Here is a 23,129-nt window from a genome sequence, read left to right on the forward strand (position 1 = left end):
GGGGCACACTAAATGAGTGTCACAGCAAGCAGCGGGGCACAGACCGTTACTGCACTATTTAGTCTGTCCCGTTGTCTCAAGACGGCCCCGATTCAGAGGTTCTCAGATCAGACAAATACAGCTCCCCTCCTCACCCCCTCCTTCGCCTTCACCCTTCCTCTGTACAGCCAACCCCTCCCCAACTCCTCACCCCAAAATAGGCCAAATCTCCTCTATTGTGTTTCGACTGCCTAGTGTGAAATTCACTGTGACGTTAAATGTTTTCTAATGAATAATTACTGAATGGATATGCAGGGGGAATATGTGTAATGGATTGTAGACTGCATTTTAAAGACGTCTTTTTTGTCTCTGCTCCGTGGTATTTACAGGACAAAAACACTTGGCCTTTCTCAGAAGAAATGAGGGCCATAGGCGGAGGATAGAGGCAGGGGGAGTAGGTGGGGGGAGGGGGCGGAGGGCTTTGTGTCAATTAGATCCAATGGATTATCTTTTTTAATGTTTTTACAGAGAGAGTTGAGAATCAAAGGACTTCTGCTTCCAAAGGAGAGAGAGAAAAAATACAAAACCAACAAAAGCTGTGAAAACCTTTGGTCTAAGTGTTGGTGCTGAGAATGCAAAACAGATTGGTGGAATTTTTCCCACTATGCCTCTTAAATGTGCCGCTGTTTTGGGCTCCCCAATTCCATTTGCACAGTGTGTTGTGTTTGGTTGGTGTGTCAGCTCTACTGAACTACGGGCTGCCAGCCAAGGTCCCTGTGTGCTGTGTAGCGATCATTAGCTTCTGTCTGTTCGTCTGCACAATCACAGAGCTTTGCTTCAAAGACACATAGGACCTCTAGACCTCTTATTTCAATAGAACTAACAGGGACCATGTTTGTGCTTTTTCTGGTGCTTTTTTTCCAGCTCCGACACCCCCATGGAGCCATTTATGCAAACACTCATTCATCCAGCCGCATTTGTCAAAATACATGGCTGAGAATTTGGGATATCATTGTTATGCATTTAAAATGTGTTACACTTGTTATTGTCACTAACTAATTCATAAAGTTGTTAAGTACTGTGAAGTATTGAATGTGTAATAGGTTTCAGAAAGAGAGAAATCTTTAGATTATGATGCTGAACACCAGGAATTTGTACCTACATGTATACTTTAAAAAGTTATTCCCACTGCATTAAGTTGTGTATTTGGCTGCCTTATGGTTGATACAACTTGTTGCACAGGGTCAGCTGGACATGGAGGGCGCCCTGACCGCCAGGGACCGGGTTGGAATCCAGGATTTTGTCCTCCTGGATGAAACCACAGAGGCAGCCTTCCTCAGCAACCTGAAGAAACGCTTCAGCAAAGATCTCATCTATGTGAGTCTTGGAAAGGACCAATTAAATGCCTGCTGCCAATAAATGCATCTTAACAATTCATTCTATCATTTTAACTCTTATCTTAGACCTACATTGGCACACTGGTAGTGTCTGTGAATCCTTACAAAGAGGTGGACATCTACAATAAGAAACAGATGGAAACCTACATGGGCATCAACTTTTTTGAGCTCCCACCACACATGTGAGTGTAAAATCTGTGAAACTATAAATATTTGTGCATGTGTGACCTTAGCTGTGAAATATTCTCATTGCTCTGCATCCCTACAGCTACGCCTTGGCAGACAACGCCTACCAAACCATGCTGACAGAGTTTAACAATCACTTCATCCTCATCTCTGGAGAGAGTGGAGCAGGGAAGACGGAGGCCTCCAAGAAGATTCTGCAGTATTACGCCGTCAGCTGTCCAAGCACCACTCTGCTAAACACTGTCAGGGACAAAATGCTCATGTCCAACCCGGTCCTCGAGGTGTGATGATTGCTTATGTCATCATTGTAATGACATACCGAACAGCAGGTCATGCTAACATTAATTATTCCATGTGGTTTGGTGTTTCCCCACAGGCTTTTGGCAATGCCAAAACATTGAAAAATGACAACTCAAGTCGGTTTGGGAAGTATATGGATATTCAGTTTGACAGCCAGGTAAGAATCAAGAGACAGATTCACAGAAGGACTTCCAAGAAATATATGAATACATTATAAGTAAGAAATAAATATAAGAACATTTATGTTCTTTAAGCAACCCATTCTACTACCATCCAAAATTAGGGGAGAAGTAATCAAGGTGCATTGACAGTATAATATATGAAGTAAAAATGACATGCTAATTCTAACAACATTTTTGTTTTGTTTAAATGCTCAGTTTAATTATAACAATTAATTAGAAACCTAAAAAGGAATGAAAGGGCAAACAAAGAACTCATAGATCAATTTATTCATCCAAAGATATTTGAAATAATAGGAAAGATGTAAGATTCCTTTAACAATACTAAAAGAAATAGCTTTCAAAAAGAAGATATTTTATCCTAAGAGGATTTTTTAAATCTGTCCACTGGACCATAGGCTATGTTTTTTCTGCAAGTTGTAGAGCTGCTGTGTTTAGGATCATGATGCCCATAGGGTGATGCTGTCGGAGGCCATATCCTGAACTACCTGCTGGAGAAGTCAAGAGTCGTTCATCAGAATCACGGCGAGAGAAACTTCCACATCTTCTACCAGCTAGTGGAGGGAGGAGAGGAGGACCTGCTGCACCAGCTGGGCCTGGAGAGAGACTGCCAGCATTACAACTATCTAACCCAAGTATGTATGACTCAGTCACCTTGTTTTAATAACATAGATTTAGAAGACACTAGAAAACTTTGACAATGTGTTGCTATGTTTGCTGTTTCTGACAGGGAGAGTGTGCCATTGTGTCTTCCATTAATGACAGAAATGACTGGAAAACAGTCAAAAATGCACTACAAATCATCAACATTGATGACATTAACACTAATGTAAGTTGGATGCAGGATTCTAAGCACTCACTCTTCCCTGCTAGTTTTGCATTACCTTACAAATACATTCTGTGCAGCACTTGTTCGGGACCGTTGCGAGCGTTCTCCACTTGGGGAATGTTCGGTTTGACTCCGACAGTAGAGGCCACGCCCTCCTGAACAACAACAATGCAGAGCTGCGCTGGGTATCAAATGTAAGAACATAGAAGTAAAACAATATTTGGATATCCAGGATAATTACAAAAAGTCAAAGAATAACCTCCCTGAATGTTCCCTGCAGTTACTGGGAGTTGATGCTCACAGTCTCCAAGAGGGACTCACATACAGGAAAATCGAAGCCAAAAAAGAACAGGTGCATGCATGTTACAACGTCTCTTTGTCTTTTGTTTCCATTTAAAGGTTCCCTGTAGTGGTTGAAAAGAAGCTAATGTTGTCTTACTGTAAAGGTCCTCAGCCCATTCACAATCGATCATGCCATCTATGCCAGAGATGCCCTGGCCAAAGCCATCTATGGACAGACCTTCACCTGGCTCGTCAACAGGATCAACGAGTCCATGGAGAACAGGGTGAGGAGAAGAGTGTGTCACAAATCCAAGGCACTGAAGATGAGTATTTACTGACTTTATTTCTTTTCTTCCAGGACCATTCGAGGAAGACTGTAATAGGGCTTTTGGACATATATGGATTTGAGGTTTTCTATGTAAACAGGTAGGCAGAAATCTTTCCTATTCTAAATATTGTGGCACTGATTTGATTATGTCCGATACCCTGATGAAGGTTGCTTTATAGTATTAAAACATACAATAACATATTACATTTGTATAGAAAACATCATGAAGCACATGGGGAACATTGCAAATGTATGATTGATTCTGTGATGAGGATTTCTTTCCTGAGCTTGACCTGTTTGTCGTGACCCATTTCCTCAGTTTTGAGCAGTTCTGTATAAACTACTGCAATGAGAAGCTGCAGCAGCTTTTCATCCAGTTGACACTCAAAGCTGAGCAGGAAGAATATGAATCAGAGGATATTGAGGTAAACCTGAAACAGAAACTGTGGAATAATGAATCGATGACTATGTTTACACTGACAGTGTTTTTACGATTTTCCCTCAGTGGGAACCAGTTCAATTCTTCAACAACAAGATCATCTGCGACCTGGTTGAGGATAAATACAGAGGCATCATAACAATACTGGCGAGTATTTACTGGAATAGAAGAGCATATTGAACGCACAACACTGAAACTAACTTATTATCATGTGTTGATGATAATCCTGCAGGATGAGGAGTGTCTCAGGCCAGGAGATGCCACAGATCTCACCTTCCTGGAGAGGCTGGAAGAAAAGATGGGAAATCACCCTCACTTTGTCACGTGAGTTAAAAACCTAATCGTAGCGTAGCACGCACTCCTACAGGTTATTTCACAAGTAGGTAGGTTTACATGATCAGTGTTTTGTAGGTGCTTTTAATTAAGTATGAACTCCATCTAAACGTTACTGGGTAATTCAAAGCTTCTGCTCGACACTAAAGTCTAACCCCATTCATCAATCGTTCTGCTGACTGGTTTCTCGTCTGTGAGCCGACAGTGAGCCGATAGAGACGGAGGATTAGGATTGGTCTGTATAGCCTCTCGCTCTTCATCCCTCTGTCTCTCCCCACCTCTTTGACTGCAGGCACAAACTGGCTGACAAAATGACACGTAAGACTCTGGAGAGGGGAGATTTCCGTCTCTTGCATTATGCCGGGGAGGTCACCTACTGCGTTGTGGGTAAAAGAAACCACAATGTCAGGCCCTGTTACTCAAACCTCTAAACATGTTTTTTTAAACTGACTAACAGCCTTATTTTTTGTCTATTTGTGTGACATTCTAGGTTTCCTGGACAAAAACAATGACTTGTTATACAGAAACATAAAAGATGTAAGTCTACACATTTTTTATGATGTGAAGCAAGGAGTGGCACTATGTTGGGACCTCTTTTATACAAATAACGAAACATAAAAGAATATTTATACACATTGTCATTTATTTTCAAATGTATTTGTTGATTTATTCCTGCATGATTTAATTTATGTATTTATGTATTTATTACATATACATTTTTGCATGGGAAACTGCACATTTATTAATGATTCTGTGACGATGAGTTCTTTCTTTCTGAGCTTGACCTGTGTCTAACATAGAGAAAAGATAAAGGAAAAATAAAGGGATTAAAAAATAAATGCAAAAACATGTAAAAAATAGATAAATTAATATGCAAAATAATTATTTATTAATATATTTCTTAAAATCTTGAAATAAATATATATAGAAATAAATTACCGATAAATGTGAAGATAAATAAAAAAGCTTACAATTATACTTGTATGTGTTATTTCTCTTTGTATTTCTTGTATTATTCTGTTTTACGCCACTTCTATAACTTAAATAACAGTTATTAGTCACACCTGTTTGACAAATGTGAAAAAAATCTATTCAACTTAAATTTTCACTGATGAAAATAATACAAGAAGGGTTGGCAAACAATGTTTAAGTATCACACATTAGGGGACATCGGTGTGCTCTAATATATGTGTGTTATCCCAACTTCTGATAGCTGATTTGTCAGTCTAAAAATGCCATAGTGAGAGAGTGCTTCTGCACAATGGATCCAGACAGCAGGCGAAGACCAGAAACATGTAAGTGCTCCTTCAACTGTATTAATAATGAAGCTGATGTTATATATTATCAGCAGTACTGTGTTGTAATCTTTCTTTTTCTGGATATTATCTAGAGTGGAAAAGGAGAGTTTTTACACGCTGATATTTGCATGCACCAAAAATAGTTTTTATTGATGCACAATTTCAACATACAAGATACAAACTAACAAAAACAATGGCCGCTCGAACTACAATGACGAGATCACATATCACATAGTACAGATTATTCCATTGACTATTTACTAACCACATAAATAACACATAATGTGCTTTAAAAGGGACTGTAGCCCATGCAGAAAATATAGACACATATTTTAGTTTTTTTAAGAGAAGAAAATGTAGATTATAGATAAGAAACAAATCAGTAAGTGTTCTTGATAGAGTGACCACTGAGGCAAGTCATCTTTTCAGTCTGTCTGTGTCATCATTAAGCCATATGTATGTGACAGAGGAACTGTTGGGGATTATGACCCTCATGTTGTGTCTGAAGGTGGCGACTCAGTTTAAGAGCAGCCTGCTGAAGCTGACAGAGATCCTCATGGCTAAAGAGGCCTGGTACATGCGCTGTCTGAAACCCAATGAGTCCAAGCAGCAAGGTACTTTAATTAATAGGAACATGAAGTTATTTTGTTAACAGGATGGAGACGTTTGAATTTGATTCTTGACTCTCTTGCACAGGTCAATTTGACGAAGCGCTCATCAGGCACCAGGTGAAGTACCTGGGCCTGATGGAGCACCTCAGAGTCCGACGAGCTGGTTTTGCGTACAGACGCAAATTTGAAGTCTTCTTAAAGAGGTGTGAATGACCCCAGAGCTTGGACCCTGTGCTTGATTTTTTTAAATGAAAACCCTCAGTTTAAGAAGTTCCTCTCCAGTGCAGTTAAAACATGCTGAGTGGGTTGTTTGGTGCATCTTGCAGATATAAACCCCTGTGCCCAGCCACCTGGCCTCACTGGAGAGGAGTGCCTGCTGATGGAGTGGAAGTGCTGGTTCAACATCTAGGCTACTTGCCATATGAGTACAAAATGGGACGGTGAGGACAGCGCTCCCTAAATACAACAGAGCGAACACACGTTAAGGAGTAACCAAAAACATTCATCTTCTTTCCTTTGTTATAGTACCAAAATATTCATCCGCCATCCGAGGACACTTTATGCCACAGAGGACGCTTTTGAGAAATGTAAACATGAACTGGGTGAGTGCAAATCGACTGTGATTCGTTTTCAGTCATTACTAGCTGCAATGCATTTATTGATTTTATTATTATGCTCTGAATTTGCAGCAACGAGGCTCCAGGCCAAATACAAAGGATACAAAGCAAAGGGAGAATTCAAAAAACAGAAAGAAGCTGGTAAATTTCACAATTCATGATGTTATGTTGTGTGAGTAAAAGTAAATCACACACCCTCTAATATATGTTTTATATCCTTAGCCACTAAGATTGAAACCTGCTGGAGAGGAGTGCAGGCTAGGAAGGAGAGAGAGAAGAGAGCCTGGGCTGTAAAAGTAATCAAGAAGTAAGAAATGTCACAACTCCTCTCATGCTTACGGTCACATTTTCACTAATACAATATCCTACAATCATTTCTAGATTCATCAAAGGTTACATGACCAGAGGGGAAGCAAAAAACACAGATAACTCGGAGTACCTGGCCTTTGTGAGACAAAACTACTTGAACAGGCTCAAAGGCAACCTGCCAAAGACGGTTTTGGATAAAACCTCGTGGCAAACTCCACCAGCAGTGCTGACAGAGGTACAAGGATTAACCAACTTCATTGTCAATCCGATTACATACAAGGTTATCTTTTATTTTGACTCCGTGCTTCTTTTGGTTCTTGTCAGACATCAGAGATGCTGCGTAAGCTTCACTACCGTCTTATGGTGCGCAAGTATGTGAGAGGAATAACGCCCCAGAAAAAAGCTCAGGTAACACACATGCAAATACATTATATAAATCTGCATCATCATAATATCTTTTTGTAGTGATCAACTTTATATTATTTGACCCTTCAGTTTCAACTGAAGTTTCTTACCAGCTCCATCTTCAAGGGCAAAAAGGACAGTTATCCACAGAGTGTCGCTCAACCTTTTGTGGACACCAGAATCAGTAAGTAGCAGATACATTCACACAGTGCACCTTTTCTGTTCATCATCTTTTTATTATCTCCAGGTGAACAAGACATAAACATGAGGGTTCTCCAGATGATTCGCAATGAGCACATTAAGGTAATAAAAAGTCACTATACACCCAGAGGTAATACAGCCTCACATCAAACACGACTCACCGTGGTGCATTCTCGTTTGTGTAGTACGGTGTCCCGGTGATTAAATATGACAGGAATGGTTTCAAACCAAGGCCGCGACAACTCATCCTCACCCAGACAGCTGCCTACGTGATCGAGGAAGCCAAGATCAAACAGAGAGTGCTGTACACCTCTCTCAAAGGTCAGGACAATGTGATGATATGTATTTCTGCATTAGGGATGTATTCATATTGGGCTAAATGTGTCTTTTTTTTTACTCATTGCAGGTATTTCGGTGAGTAACTTGACTGATGGCATCATTGTATTCCACATAACTTGTGAGGACCCTAAACAGAAGGTATGTGGATATATAACATGCAGGAGATATTTGGGCTCATCGTGTTTTACTTCCACTGGCAAAGTTTTATTATAGTGTAAATGTGAATGATCAGATCTGGTGGATTCTGACAACACTGCCACTACACCAACCACGACATTTAACAACCCGATACACATCCCTCCATGTCTGTTATACTGCACCTTTACAGGACTTTTGCTGCTGCCGATGTTTGCACACTTGTATTTTATCGTTTTTGTATTATACTTTTTTTTATCATCTCTTATCTCATTTATACTTATTATTTGTAAATGTGATGTTTTTATTACAATGTACCATTGAATATCAAACATTTATAAATGTCTTTGATGTTCTGTTTCAAGTACACATTAACAGAGATAAAGAGTGTTAAAGCAGCTTTACTACTGTGTTATTGAAAGGAAACATTCCTTCAAAATAAAATGCTGAGTACATAGTTTCTTAAATCCACATAGGCTACAAAATGAAAAGTTTTAATGTATATTCCATTTGTCTAATTGTGTATTGTGTTGTGGTTGTTTCAGGGGGACCTTCTAATGCAGTGTGACCACTTGTTTGAGTTTTTGACCAAACTCGGAGTCATTGCTAACAAACAGAATGCAATCAAAGTGGTTCAGGGCAGGTGAGTCTGCGTGGGGAGACACTACAGGTGAACAGGGTAAACATTTGAACTAATAGATATCAACATAAAACTTCCCCAATTGAGTACTTACATTAATACAATTATCTTTGTTGCATTAAATATGCAAATTAGGCTTTATCTAACGCTAACTTTTGGTGGATTTAGAAGTAATCTACAAATGCAAGTAGACAAACTGTAGTAAAATAAAAATCAATATGTGTAATTTGGATGTTTTTTCTTTCTGAACAGAAACATGGAAGCAAAGAGCCCAAACTCTCAAAATGTACCACTGCATTAAAGAAACAATGTGTTTGCCTTTAATGTCTTAAGAAATCAAAGCGGTTGGATTTGATGTGCTGTTTGGTCTAAAAACACTTGTGTATCGATTCTCAGCATCAAGATTGAAATCCAGGCAGGTAAAGAGAGTGCGGTGGACTTCAGCACCGGACAGGAACCCATGGTATACAAGGCCAAGAACGGACACCTGATGGTGGTGAGATGAGTGCTTATGATTAAGAGAGCCGCTCGTGTTATATGATGCTCCGCTCTAAGATTAATCAGCAGACAAAAGTAGTATCACATGAATCAAGCCGTTTGTCACTGCAGGTTGCCACTCGGGCTAGGACACGGTAACATGTGTGGGGTTGAGACGACACACAAGAAGCCCCTGCATATTTCATCAGGAGACCCCTGAGGGGAGATCAAAATGTCTACAGAAAACACACCTGACCAGAAGCACTTTAGAAACCCAGGAAGAGCTTGCTCTGTTGTACAGCAACATGTTTCTCTTCCATTCTTACAAGGCAATGATGAATTTACTTTTCCACCAAAGAATATTATAGTCTCACGAGAGGTTAAAGTTTTAACATCATTCTGTTTTTAAGAGGGTTTGTGTCTGCTGTTTTGACCAATAAAGTTCAAAGCAAAGCATGACATTGGACTGTAAATCAAACATTTAAATCTACAAAACTATTTTAATATATAGAACACATGACTCAAACTCTGCTTCGAAGAATGTGCTATTCTGATCCTCAAAATTAAGCCATTTGTATGATAATTTTGTATGTATGATGTGAAAGCAAAATAAAAACAGAACAAAAGAATGTTTGTAGAAATTTAATTGTGATAAAGTATGTATAAATATAAAACATACATATATGTTCACTTCTGTACAACAGACCTACGAGTACTGTGATTGTTAGACATATTTCAACTAAAACCTATTGTGTGCAAACGGTACATTCTCTGATGAATGCGGCGATGAAGGACAGGTCTAATTTCTATCCCTGTTAAAAGCTTGTAGACAGGATTCCCTTCCTGCCGGGGAGATCTCCGATTACAGTCATTCACTTCAACCTCAGCATCCATCATTCAATCACCCCGGTACATTTAACACCTTAGGTCACAGCTCAAGTTCCCTCCACTGAAAATAATGATCATTTAGTGGAGTGAAGGAAAAATGCATAAATGTTAAAAGTAAATATGACAGAAGCACTACAGTGAAATGTTACATCCACCTGTGACATCTTAACTGTATCAAAAATGTATAAATTTTAAAATGTAATTGCTATTATCTGCAGGCTACAAAATAGCCTTGGTAACATCTTCTCTAAAGAGTAAAATAGTGCCACCATGTGGCCCCATTGTGAACGACATCTGGTAAAGGACTGAGGACCTTACAGTGGACCCGTCAGAAACATGGCAAGGAGAAGAAAAACATTTTGTACATCTTTAGCTGCTAACATGATATAATTATTGTTCTTCTGGATGCAATGTAGTTAGAACCTCAACAGATGTATACCATCAATACTCTATTCTTTGTTTTCACACACTCAGGTAAAACTGCAGTGACCTGCAGTGCTGAATGCAAACACACACGTGTGTCTGCACACAAACAGAAAACAGTGAGAAAAGTTATCATGACTTACAACAGAGAACAAAACAACATACAGCCTGTCAGAACACACAACGAAGATGACACACACACAAACACAAAATCATGTCACCACCACACACATTTGTATGACACGCATCTCATCGTAGTCTCCTGGAGAAAAAGCTGCTAAAATAAGAGTGGAAGTGAGACAGAGAGGCGCTGGGTGATGTAAGGCACAAGCGTGGTGCAAAGACTGTCCAGGGTCAGAGACACAGGCTGACGGGTCAAAAGGAGAAAGGTCACTGGTGGTGGTGTGTGCGGTCATCAGGTCGTTTGATATGAATCCTACGAACTCGCTCAATTCGATCTCGCTCATCGTCCTCATCCAGATGATGAGATCGTCCTGCAGCGCCCCCTGTGGCCTCCAGCAGGGCATTGTCTGGACCCCTCCCATCGTGGGACTCATACAGGAGGATGTTCAGGGTCTCCTCATAGATTCGTGCCTCAGGGAACTCCACCTAGCAGAGAAGGAGAGTGTTACGTAAGAGATTAGAGATAAAATACTGTAGCTCTATGCTTACAAAAGCACAAAGTACTCTTTATAGTGGGCATATTACAAATACATATTTACCTTTGTCTGCTTCTTCTCTGTGGCATATACAATGGAGGTGCAGCACACTTCGGCAATCTTACGCCCCTGGCCATAAAATGACCAACAACAGATCTCATCCCCAATCACATCTTTGATGAAGAGTACCCGACCGTTGAACCGCAATGACAGCTTGTCAAACAGCTCAATATTTTTCAGCATGTTGTCATCAGAATTGCTGGAGGGCAAAAAAAGTGTTACAGGACGATTATTAAGGCAACTTTCACCACATTATGTTCCTTATTTAATTGAACATGCTAGCTCCTGATATCAGTTGAGGAGGACTCACCTGGTATATGAATATTTGTTGTTGCTTCGGTTGTACAGCAGTTTGACAGTAGGCTGTGAAGACACAGAAGTTTGTATTTTGAAAGAAAAATCTAAAACGACAATTTCTCTTGAACATTAGAAATTTTGCACATTATGTAAAAAAAATAACCAAACCTACCTTATTCGAGGTTGCAATAAGCTTCTGCTCTTCCTTAGATGAAGTCATCAGAGGCACTTTACAAAGGGGTTCATAAGTTTCTTTGTTCTGGAGGAAGAAAATATATATTTGAAATATAAAAAAGTTCCACCTGCAGAGCCGGCACATTCAGTATATTATAAATTGAAGGATGCCATCTGGTGGAACAGAGTCGCAAAGAGGATGAAGGATATGCAACTCCCACCGCAACAATAACTAAGGCTTGTTGTTTTTTATACTTTTTAAGCAGATTGTTTCAAATAATTTTCATATGGATTTTATATTCTTCATAGAAGTTGAAAAATAACAAAAAAAATAAAACATGAGATTTTTTACATGTAATTTTGCATATTTAATTTTCTTACCCATTAATCAATATTTAATATTCAAAACTAGACATAATTGGTTTGATATTAAGTACAGTCCATTGAAATCAGCCATTTATTAATTATTTTATTAAAAAGTGATTCTTAGGTGGAATGCTCAGGAATTTCAGAAACAAATCCAAATAAATATGACTTAGTAATGGTTATGTGGAGTCCATTTAGCAATTTTCAGATTATAAGATTAAGTATTCATTTATTGCCCTTTCCTAACTGACAGCCCTCTGTAGTGATGGTACCTGCAAGGCAGCAGTGCATTCATCAGCTAGGCCTTGTACAAGGTAATACTTGGCCTCAGCGAGCAGTTCCTCTGTTTCCCGTCGGCTGTCTGGGAGAGGCACGGCCCCATCTCTAAGGTAGTTAAGGATTGTTCCAAAATGTTTCCCGCAGCGATCAATCAAGATCCAACCTATGGATATAAAATAGTGAAACATTACTTAGTAATAGATCACGGCCAGCACAGGGCTGACATAAGCCCCGAATATAATTGAATGATTTTCACCAACAGCTCACCTTCACTGTCTGTGAGGACCTCCATCCTGCCACTGAACATGGCTTTGAGCATTGTGTCCTGTTTGGTTAGTGTCTGCATTGTAGTGTAGTACAGTGCTCCACCCACATTTAACTTCACATATTTAGAGCTGGGGCTCGAGCCCTTGAAGGAAGTAGTCCGGGTTGAAGCTGCCGGCACTGCCGAGCTCACCACACTCTCTCCTGACATCTCTTCCTGGGACAGAACAAGGTAAAACAGAGTGACACCTGGTTCATGGCTGGTGTGTCACTGGATTAGCTTGGGTAAGGGAATTGAGTGGAAACACATTATTAATACACGGGTCAGGTCTATGTTAATGTAGGTAGCTCTTTAAAAAAAGAAAGAAATGGCCACAAGTATAGGGCTTTATTTTAAAATAGTATTTGTGGCAGCAGGACAGTGTTTGTGAAATTGACTCAGAATAAAGGTGTCCTTGCAACTCATTTATACATTTGTAATAGTTTTTTTGGCTCAGGAATAAGCCATATCACGCATTTGCAACGCAGTAATAAGACACATTAATTGATGATATTGTTATGAGATTTGTTGACAATGTGAAAAAAGTATAAATAGTTTATATCACTATTCCAATCTTCAAAATAACTAGAATAAATGTTTTTATTATATCGGAGGCTGAACTCTGATAATTCAGAGCTTTAGCAATACTTTTCGGGTACAAAATAAAATCTATTAGTCATAAAGGCGGAGGAAATTGTCTTAGTAATATAATAGGTTTATGTAAGTTATGCATTTCTTCATGGAATTATAGACATGTATTATGTTAGAATAAATGTATCTTTTCGTTAGTATTTAACGTTATATTCAGGCTGTCGTGATAAGTTGGAACAGGGCAGAGACAATTCAAAGACAGCACTACATACCTCTACTCTGCCGCTGCTTGCTCTCCATTTTTTTCAAAACACAAATAATAAGCATTATTACGTTTGTAATACGTCGTTGTACGGCTTTTTCTCGCTCTCTGTGTAGTCTAAAACACTGAAAATGGTCACTCATTCAATAAGTAGTAATTTGATTTTAGCCAGCACCGCTATTGAGCTAGCTAGCTAGTTAGCATGAACTAAAGTTACCTAAATTATCAAAAATATGTCAAACAATACACATATTAAGAAAGGGTATTAAAACAACTTTATATACACAACGGTATTGGCCTATTTGAATTGTCTTTTGATAAAACATAAGTATATTTACCATAGAACCCGCAGCAGACTTTATAATTGTAGCTTGCTAACGTCAGTCAGCTAACACCCACTTCCTTCCGGTCCAACGCTGCGCAGTTATAAAACTGACGTCAACGTTCATCTGCTCTGTTTAAAGGGACAGGTTTTGTTAAACGTTTCAGAGTGTTACCAAAGTGTTCAAGATTAGGTAAAATTAAATATAAGTAACGATGCAGCGTCTCACTTCAGCCCACTTTGCACCCTACTACTTTTAATTCACACATTGAAGAACATAGCTTTAATTACATTAGCCTTAGCCTGCACATTTCCGCTGTTGAAGGAGTAACTGTGACAACATTCCCCCGCCACCCATCCAACGCACTGGACGAAAGCTTTATCCTCAATCAGAAATACGAAGTTGTTGTTGTTACAACACGAACAAAGTTAATTAGGCATATCTGGAACCTTTTATTGATGAATACTCTCATATAACGATTTATACATATAGACAAACACTACCCGGACGGATTTAGTGCGACACAGGGGATTAATGGCTGCAGTCAATGTACGGATCTCCTCTCATTGTTTACATTTCAAAACTGTATGTCCGCTGTGTTTTTTAGGCTGTCATTGATGCAGGATAAAACCTAACCCTGCCATGATGATAAATATCGCTAAATTAATGTGAAAAGATTCTCCGTGAGATAGTAACAGGTCGAACAGCAGCGAACTAGCCCTGTATGCTAACTATCCCAGCTCCATCTTTCCTGTGTCGCCCGTTGCTACATAGATGGGAAGTTAGTCTTCATCTTTTGTTTGGCTTTCCTCCCGCTGGGATCTCAAGGACAACCAAATGACTGAGGAGGTATAGCGACAGGGGAGCCTAAAGGCCAGACAAAATCTTAATTTGAGGAATATCGCAGGTAAGTTCAATCACAACAATGTGACAATGTGCAGTTGTATTATCACAGTCACAATCTTTATAAAGCGCAGATATGTTCTCTGAAGCCGCTGTCAAAATGTAATCAATACAATTACCAGGATGATCAGTGCAAAGTAAATTCTTCCTTTCCAGGGTCCACAATGTTTAGTGTAACTCAAAGCTCCAAGTCCGAGTTCCTGGACAAAGCCAGGCAGGCCAGGGAGGAAAGGAAAGGACATAAGGACAAGGAGAAATCAGCAATCCACATCCAAGCCCTGGTCAGGAGATTTCTTTGTCGCTGCAGACTCCAGAAGCAAATACGGTAGTTTCCAATCTTATTTATTGTAGATTTATTACCAAGTATGTGGAGAGCTTTGAGTTGTGTATGTTTGCCTTGAACATAGTGGTGGTTGATATGGGCAAAATCTTCTATCCCGATTATAATTTATTTTTTATCTTGATAACGATTCACGGTATATCATGATTTTTGGAAATTCAATAAATAAATAGTCTGAAATAACCACATGCCTGTTGTTAAACTCTTCTGTGACTTACATACTTGACAAATGAAAAATACTGAATATTTTCTCAGTTAATTAGGAACTTTTGTGAAAAATGAACATAAACGTTTTAAGTGAAATTATAGAGAAAAGCGACTCATCATATTAAGACAACAGTTTTACTGAACTACACTGGGGTATTCCCGTAAGCAGAATTCTTGTGTGTAGGCATGCAGGGGTTGAACAGTAAAGCTGAATGAACGAAGAAAATCCCGCACAGTGATGTTGGAAAACACTACTCACAATTTATTTAAATAAAACATTTGGGTTCCAAGTGGACCTTTTTATATGTTATTCTCCACCATTAGTATGCAGAGAGGGGCAATGTAAAGTGTGATGTAAAAACAAAACAGCAATCTTCAAATCATAATCCCTCAAAATATTTCACATCAGTTTTTCTGAGAAATGTTTGTTATTATTATTATTATTAATAATTTAGACAATTACGTTGTCTAAATTAATAAATCGATATATATTTTAATCACATTATGATTCCATTGAAAATGATAAATGTATATATTGAATTATTGCCTACATGAACATTATTAGTAAAATATTTCACTGGCTCAATCATTTCTGTCTGTGTCTCACCAGGAAAGAGGTCGATGACTATTTTCAAGCTTCTGAAACTGGGACTTCAAAAAGGAATGCACTTTCAATTTTTAAAATTGCTCGGAAATTACTATTCGTATATCGCCAAGAGGATAAGGTGGTGAGTTGCCAGCTATGCTGTTTGGGCCAATGCGTAAATAACAGTCATTAGTACAAGTACAAGTAAGTAGTGCAAGTTATTTCACTTTCAATATAAAATAGTTTTTCTTACCTTATGTGGAGACTTTTGAGAGACTGTTGTAAACATAACACAATTGTAGTTTAAACACTTGTCTTTGCTCTGTGACTCAAATGACTGTAATTTTATACATTACACAGAGGTTTGAGAAGCTCTGTCGTGCAATCCTTGCCAGCATGGAGGTTGAAAATGAACCTAAAGTGAGTGTACATATGCTTATTCCATCCATATACCAAACATTATTTAAATGTGATTTTTGTCTCAGTGACTGTTCTCACATTTGGCCCTCAGGTCTGGTATGTTTCCTTGGCTCTCTCCAAAGACCTCACCATCCCCTGGCTCAAACAGGTAAAAGATGTGCTGTGGACCTGCTGTCAACTACTGAAAAAATTAAAGGTTAGTCTTGATTTGACACTGGAAAATGTGTTTTGATATTCATTTTATGACTATAATTAACATATCACTGTCTGTTTTTGTCATATGCAGCCTGACATACTTCAGGACAATAAATTGGTAACGCTGTACCTCAGCATGCTGGTGACCTTCACAGACACTTCAACCTGGCGTATAGTCCGAGGGAAGGGTGAGTCTCAAATCCAGCTGATGTTGTTATTATAAACATATATTTTGTTATTGCGGGACATGCTTTCTGTGAAGAAAAACAATACTTTCACACTCATTATTTTAGGAGAAGCTCTCAGACCCGCTTTGACGAGGATTTGTGAGAATATCATGGGCCATCTCAATCAGAAGGGATTCTATTCAATACTGCAGGTGCAGTACTACAGCTCATACTTTTGACATCGACTTTGTTCTTCAGTGCCAACTGTCATTTTAATAAAAATGCTAAATTGTTTGTTATCCTAACTTTTCTTGTTTAGATCTTGCTGACCAATGGCTTGGCTCGTACTAAACCGTCTCTCTCCAAAGGCACTCTAACAGCTATATTTTCTTTGTCGTTAAGGTGAGCTGGGAGTTGTTAATGTAGATGGTTGTAACTGCTATTAAAGAAAATCTAAGAATTCAAGGATCATTTATATTTATTAATTTAGTCATTCTGCAGAACGTTTGCTCAACGTCATGCAGTTGTAGTCCATTTATGCTACATAAGAAAAACATAACAATTTTTTTTTTTTTTAAACAGTGAGTCTGGTGCATTTATTATTATTAAATGTGCATCACAAATAATGTAAATAGTACTGGTGAATCCTCTGGGCAGATAATATGGCTGGCATCACATTAAACTTCAACATCAGGGAAACATTTTCCATCAACTTTGACTATGTTTGAGGAGACAAGTTATATCCTGTTAGCTTTGTGTTTTTGTGTTTTTATATTTCAAGCTGTCCTTTCAACTAAATGTAATATTTTCCAGGCCAGTCATTGCTGCTCACTTCTCCGATAACCTGCTAAGATCCTTCCTCCTTCACATCATGTCAGTTCCAGCCGTCGTATCTCACCTCAGTGTGCTTACTCCAGAGGTAAAATCCTTGTCACGTATCGCATGTTGTTGTTGTATATCATAATTTGAACATTTAGAGAGCAGGTTATAATATCCGCTCTGCCTCAACAGTGTATGGTGTCCATCCAAACGCATGACCTGCTGCGGAAGTTCATTCTGTTTCTCAGCCGGGAAGAACAGTGTTTGGACATCTGTGTGTGTCTCGAGGGGAGCCACACACTCTGCTTACTTGGTATAGCATTTTGGATAAATGTGCACATCATCAATGCAATCTAGTTGTGCACGGATGAGAGAATCATTGTGCGTCCTGTGAACCATTAGTGGTACTGTTGCTGACTGCATTTTCTAATGTTCGATAGGCAACCTGATTCACTTGGGCTACCTTAATGAGAAAGTCCTTGAAGAGGAGGCCAACCATTTTGTGAAGGACCTGACTGACATGCTGTCCTACTGTCAGAGATATGTATCCCAAAAGAAGTCCAACCTCACACACTGGCACCCTGTCCTGGGCTGGTTCTCCCAAACGGTAGACTACGGGTCAGTGAAATACTTCGTATTTGCTTGAATGAATCCAATAACTTATTGTACACCAGGAAAACTGCAAAACCTGAGCTCCAGGTTTGTGGCTCTTTTTTGAAGGCACAAGTTAACATTTAATTTCTTAGATGCTGCCTGGTCCCTCCTGAGGAAGAGATTGACATTTGTGGTCTTTGTAGCCAGCATATTAATCCATCATGTGTTGTACGCCTTTTTTTAAAGCATAATCATTTGTGTACTTTCTGCAAATAACAAATTGACCTTTCCTTTGATTAAAAAAGAAAATAATGCCAGATATGTTTACTTGACTTTGTCTTCCCCTCTACTTCCTCTGTCTTCCGTTCTCTGCAGTCTGAATGAGTCAATGCCGCTGGTGACGAAACAGCTTCAGTACCTTTGGGGTGTTTGTGTCATTCGGACGCTCTTCAGTGACGTCCTCTCTAAAAAGCTGGAGAGCCAGGAGCCCACTCCTCCACCCCCGCAGCCTAGCACATCACAAAACAATCTACCGGTTAAAAGTGAGTTATAAACCCTGTTTTTACATTTTAAGATTAGAACTCTGTTGAGTAAAAAAAAAAAAGGTTTGAAGAGGTCCTTGAAGGTTCTTTGACTCCCCGGTGTGTTGTGTCCCTGTTTTTACAGACCTCTTCAAGCGAGCATTTCAGAAGTCAGCTTCTGTACGGAACATCCTGAAACCAGTGGGAGGGAAGCGAGTGGACTCAGCTGAAGTTCAGAAGGTGTGCAGCATCTGTGTGCTCTACCAGACTGCTCTGTCGACACTAACGCAAATACGACTCCAGATACTCACCGGTCGGTACCAGAAACTTACTTTGTCATACAAACTTAGTGTTTGGGAAACATCCTGGAAAACTCATCATGGAGTCTGTAACTGTGCATTCTCTGCAGGTCTGACGCATCTTGATGAACTTTTGCCCAAACATTGGGCCTTCATCTGTGAGCTTGGTCCTCAGGGAGGCCTCAAGCTCTTCATGGAGTGTCTGAACAATGACACTGAAGAGTCCAAGCAGCTCCTGGCTATGCTCATGCTCTTCTGTGACTGCTCACGGCACCTCATCACGTAAATCTTACACATTTAGCTTTCTTTACGATGTTGTGCATAAGATGCCCGATGTCGCAGCATCATTTAATAACTCACTGTTATGTGTTACAGAATTCTGGATGACATTGAAGTCTATGAAGAACAAACTTCCTTCAAGATCGAGGAACTCCTCACCATCTCTTCATTTCTGAACACATTTGTGTACAAGATGGTGTGGGATGGCATCTTAGGTGAGTGTGTGTCACTGATTCTTAACAGCGATGATGAAGATGATTCTCTTTTTTTTTTACTGAAAAAGCGGTTTTGTATTTAATAGAAAATGCTAAGGGGGAGAAACTGGAGTTGTTCCACAGTGTTCACGGCTGGTTGATGGTGCTCTATGAGCGGGACTGCAGGCGACGATTCACCCCTGATGACCACTGGCTACGCAAGTAAATATAAACACTGAATAGCTGTTAATATCCTAAACGCATCCACCTTCTGTTGCTGCTTTGTGATTACATTTAAAAGCTCACCGTTACATCTTTTTTTTGGTGTTGCGTTCAGGGACCTTAAGCCCAGCCTGTTGTTCCAAGAGCTGGAGAAAGGCAAGAAAAGAGCCCAGCTTCTGCTGCAGTACATCCCACATGTCATTCCTCATAAAAACGTGAGTAAAAAGGATCCTTTCTTTAAAGACAGGGTGTCGTTTTCATTTGCAGTTGTATAAATACTTCCGCTCTTATTTCAGAGGGTGCTGCTGTTCAGGAACATCGTTACAAAGGAAAAAGAAAGTTTAGGATTGGTAGAAACCAGCTCTGCTTCGCCACATGTCACCCATATTACCATTCGGCGCTCACGGATGTTGGAGGTATGGAGTCTGAGTACTGATTTTTTTTGAAGGAGAGCAAAAATATCCATGTCATTGTTCCATAACAACACTTAATCTGTTCCTGTCCCCAGGATGGATATGACCAGCTCCGCAGATTACCGGCAAATTCCATAAAAGGTGTCATCCGTGTGAAGTTTGTCAACGATCTCGGAGTAGACGAAGCTGGTATCGATCAGGATGGTGTGTTCAAAGAGTTTCTAGAGGAGATCATTAAGAAAGTGTTCAATCCTGCTCTCAACCTGTTTAGGGTAAGTCAGGCAAATAGAAAGCTATTTTCTTTGTCTTCTTCTGCTGACATTGTTTTCACTGTTTGTATGATATGATATTAATTTTCTGTAGACTACGAGTGGAAATGAAAGGCTGTATCCGTCACCAACATCTTACATCCATGAGAACCATTTGCAGCTGTTTGAGTTTGTGGGGAAGATGCTTGGGAAAGCCATATATGAGGTATATTTGTACCTTTTTCTTATGAGAAAAATCTCTCTGTTGTTTATCTCTCTCTGAACATCTTCGGTGAGTGTGTAACTGTAACTTGTGTATGCTCAGGGCCTCGTTGTGGACGTCCCTTTTGCCTCCTTCTTCCTCAGTCAAGTCATGGGTCACCACCACAGCACTTTCTACAGCTCCATCGATGAGCTGCCCTCGCTGGACTCTGAGTTTTACAAGAACCTCACTTCCATCAAGGTCGACTAGAATTACACTTGGACAATTTGTTTTCCCGCTAATCTTTCCCGTTTTCATCTTTCATGTTATTTGTTTTCTCAGCGCTATGACGGAGATATAGGGGATCTAGGACTGACGTTATCCTATGATGAGGATGTTATGGGGCAGGTAAGAACAGAATATGTGGAGGTTTATGATACAGTGTAGTTAAATACATTACATTCATCAGTTAAAGCTACTTTGTATCTTTCTTTACAGCTTGTCTGTCATGAATTGATACCTGGAGGGAAAACCATGACAGTCTCCAATGAAAACAAGTATGTAAATGCATGTCCAATCAAAAAGAATAACAGGGTACTATTACATTTCAAATGTTCTCCTTATTCTGATATCTTGTGTTTAACTCTGACTTAAACTCTCCCACTTCCTGCAGGATCAGCTACATTCACCTCATGGCTCACTTCCGGATGCACACGCAGATTAAGGAGCAAACGGCAGCTTTCATTCGGGGCTTCCGCAGCATCATTAACCCGGAGTGGCTGCACATGTTTTCCACGCCTGAGGTTCAGCGTCTTGTCTCGGGAGACAATGCTGAGATTGATCTCGATGACCTCAAGTATGTGACATTTCAGACCTCTTTTAAAGAGCAGTCGAACTTCTTCTTTAATTGCTACTACAACAGTATACTCCTTTGTAAATGTGACCCCCAAATCTAGCAGGATTGTCCTCAATTGTCCTCAGAAGTCTCCTCAATCCAAACACTTTGTCTGAGTTGCAACAGACTGTTTCCTTCATCAATGCTCATCCTTGTTATCCTCTCTCTCTCTCTCTCTCTCTCTCTCTCTCGTTCTCTCTCTCTCTCTCTCGTTCTCTCTCTCGTTCTCTCTCGTTCTCTCTCTCTCTCTCTCTCTCTCTCTCTCTCTCTCTCTCTCTCTCTCTCTCTCGTTCTCTCTCTCTCGTTCTCTCTCTCTCGTTCTCTCTCTCTCTCGTTCTCTCTCTCTCTCTCTCTCTCTCTCAGGAAACACACAGTCTACTACGGAGGTTTCCACAGCAGCCACCGTGTCATCATCTGGCTGTGGGACATCCTGTCCAGTGACTTCACTGCTGAAGAGAGGGCTATGTTCCTTAAAGTAAAGTGTTTGTAACTGTCACAGCCAAAAGCTGTAACTTTACCCCCCAGCGGTTTACCATTGTCTCATTTATTCTTCTGTTTGTTTTTACAGTTTGTTACCAGCTGCTCCAGGCCGCCACTTCTAGGTTTTGCCTACCTCAAACCACCGTTCTCCATCCGTTGTGTGGAAGTTTCAGATGATCAGGTAGGCATGAAAAGAAGAAGGAAATGGATGCAGCTTGAAAGTTGTTACACATCCATGTGCTACATTTGTACTAACATAACATTTCCTGTGTCTAGGACACCGGAGACACCCTTGGCAGTGTTCTTAGAGGCTTTTTCACAATCCGCAAAAAGGAGCCTGGTGGTCGACTTCCCACTTCATCAACATGCTTCAACCTGCTCAAGTTGCCCAATTACAGCAAGAAGAGCATCTTGCGTGACAAGCTGCGCTACGCTATCAGTATGAACACAGGCTTTGAGCTCTCCTAATTCAGTTGCATCAGGACAATCTTCACAAGAAGAGGCTCGGCATACGTGGACTTGAGCCTGTCAAGTCAAAAGGGGCATCGTGAAGGACTTAAAAACTCTCCTTTTGTCTCTATTTAAAACTGGATAAGCTTTACACTACTTCAGCCCACTCCCTCGCATCAAAGGGAATGCTGTTTGTGCAGCACAATCCAATTTTTTGCATCTCCCTTTGCCACTCCCAAAATTCAATATGTTGTGTATTTAACTTGATGAAATATGGATATACAGTGGCTAGATCTCTGTTTCTCAGGCTTAACAGAATCACGTTTGGATCTAACACTCCCATTTTAAGCGAACTGGAAAGCAATACAGACGCAATGCGTGGTTGACTCACTCGAGTTAAACCAAGCAATGCATTGTTAATATACTTACAAGCTTGGACTCTATTATCCAAGCAACCTTTAGCTGACATTGGATGAGTCTTAAAATGTTTTGCTGAACATAATGCATCTTTTATAAATGGAAGACAAATCAATGTCTTGTGTTCCACCTCCACGAAGGAGGAGCTGTGATCCTGTGTTGTTGTCCCATTTCGAGGAAAATCATTTTGACCTCGCTCCATTTCTACCCACTAAAAGACGCTGCAGTCACCTGAGAGAGACGTTGGCCCTCTGGTTTTCATCTTCTCATTCGAAAATCTAACATCTGCCTCAGTTCTGGTGAAGCAGCAGAATTTATTAACATGAAGAAAAGAAATCGGATCCTGCTGTAGTTTGATTTGGAACGTA

At 39.9% G+C, this 23,129-nt stretch overlaps 3 protein-coding genes across 7 annotated transcripts; 2 read left to right on the forward strand and 1 right to left on the reverse strand.

The window, feature by feature from the left end:
* Window positions 1–1,227: 1,227 nt before the first annotated feature.
* myo1ha (myosin IHa) lies at window positions 1,228–9,857 on the forward strand. Its single transcript, XM_029440853.1, has 31 exons — window positions 1,228–1,356; window positions 1,443–1,558; window positions 1,645–1,843; window positions 1,939–2,019; window positions 2,497–2,676; window positions 2,772–2,870; window positions 2,948–3,064; window positions 3,151–3,222; window positions 3,317–3,436; window positions 3,511–3,578; window positions 3,800–3,905; window positions 3,986–4,066; window positions 4,152–4,243; window positions 4,545–4,639; window positions 4,743–4,789; window positions 5,466–5,545; window positions 6,058–6,164; window positions 6,247–6,364; window positions 6,488–6,601; window positions 6,687–6,763; window positions 6,851–6,919; window positions 7,001–7,085; window positions 7,160–7,322; window positions 7,412–7,495; window positions 7,583–7,676; window positions 7,740–7,795; window positions 7,879–8,014; window positions 8,100–8,170; window positions 8,713–8,810; window positions 9,204–9,303; window positions 9,417–9,857. The coding sequence occupies exons 1-31, from the start codon at window positions 1,234–1,236 to the stop codon at window positions 9,441–9,443; spliced, it is 3,075 nt and encodes a 1,024-aa protein (XP_029296713.1). The 5' UTR covers window positions 1,228–1,233; the 3' UTR covers window positions 9,444–9,857.
* Window positions 9,858–9,913: 56 nt separating this feature from the next.
* Window positions 9,914–14,043, reverse strand: kctd10 (potassium channel tetramerization domain containing 10). 2 transcript variants are annotated; one of them, XM_029440854.1, is made up of 7 exons: window positions 13,926–14,043; window positions 12,698–12,911; window positions 12,424–12,593; window positions 11,784–11,870; window positions 11,625–11,677; window positions 11,318–11,513; window positions 9,914–11,204 (listed from the first exon to the last, which is right to left on the reverse strand). In XM_029440854.1, the coding sequence occupies exons 1-7, from the start codon at window positions 13,926–13,928 to the stop codon at window positions 10,986–10,988; spliced, it is 942 nt and encodes a 313-aa protein (XP_029296714.1). In that variant the 5' UTR covers window positions 13,929–14,043; the 3' UTR covers window positions 9,914–10,985. The 2 variants fall into 2 exon arrangements, with proteins under 2 accessions (XP_029296714.1, XP_029296715.1); XM_029440855.1 differs by having other exon boundaries at window positions 12,698–12,974; window positions 13,926–13,977.
* ube3b (ubiquitin protein ligase E3B) lies at window positions 13,410–22,919 on the forward strand. Of its 4 annotated transcripts, none has more exons than XM_029440849.1 (28): window positions 13,411–14,459; window positions 14,685–14,817; window positions 14,970–15,138; window positions 15,971–16,088; window positions 16,307–16,366; window positions 16,458–16,562; window positions 16,653–16,749; window positions 16,855–16,940; window positions 17,048–17,130; window positions 17,542–17,647; window positions 17,740–17,860; window positions 17,988–18,165; window positions 18,517–18,683; window positions 18,808–18,975; window positions 19,072–19,243; window positions 19,337–19,455; window positions 19,542–19,656; window positions 19,772–19,871; window positions 19,953–20,072; window positions 20,165–20,341; window positions 20,433–20,543; window positions 20,643–20,780; window positions 20,862–20,927; window positions 21,018–21,076; window positions 21,193–21,375; window positions 21,778–21,889; window positions 21,983–22,075; window positions 22,171–22,919. In XM_029440849.1, the coding sequence occupies exons 3-28, from the start codon at window positions 14,978–14,980 to the stop codon at window positions 22,360–22,362; spliced, it is 3,207 nt and encodes a 1,068-aa protein (XP_029296709.1). In that variant the 5' UTR covers window positions 13,411–14,459; window positions 14,685–14,817; window positions 14,970–14,977; the 3' UTR covers window positions 22,363–22,919. The 4 variants fall into 4 exon arrangements, with proteins under 4 accessions (XP_029296711.1, XP_029296709.1, XP_029296710.1 ...); XM_029440850.1 differs by having other exon boundaries at window positions 14,739–14,817; XM_029440851.1 differs by lacking the exon at window positions 14,685–14,817 and having other exon boundaries at window positions 13,410–14,459.
* Window positions 22,920–23,129: the final 210 nt, after the last annotated feature.

Source organism: Cottoperca gobio, chromosome 9 (assembly GCF_900634415.1).
Source record: "Cottoperca gobio chromosome 9, fCotGob3.1, whole genome shotgun sequence".
Lineage (NCBI taxonomy): Eukaryota > Metazoa > Chordata > Actinopteri > Perciformes > Bovichtidae > Cottoperca > Cottoperca gobio.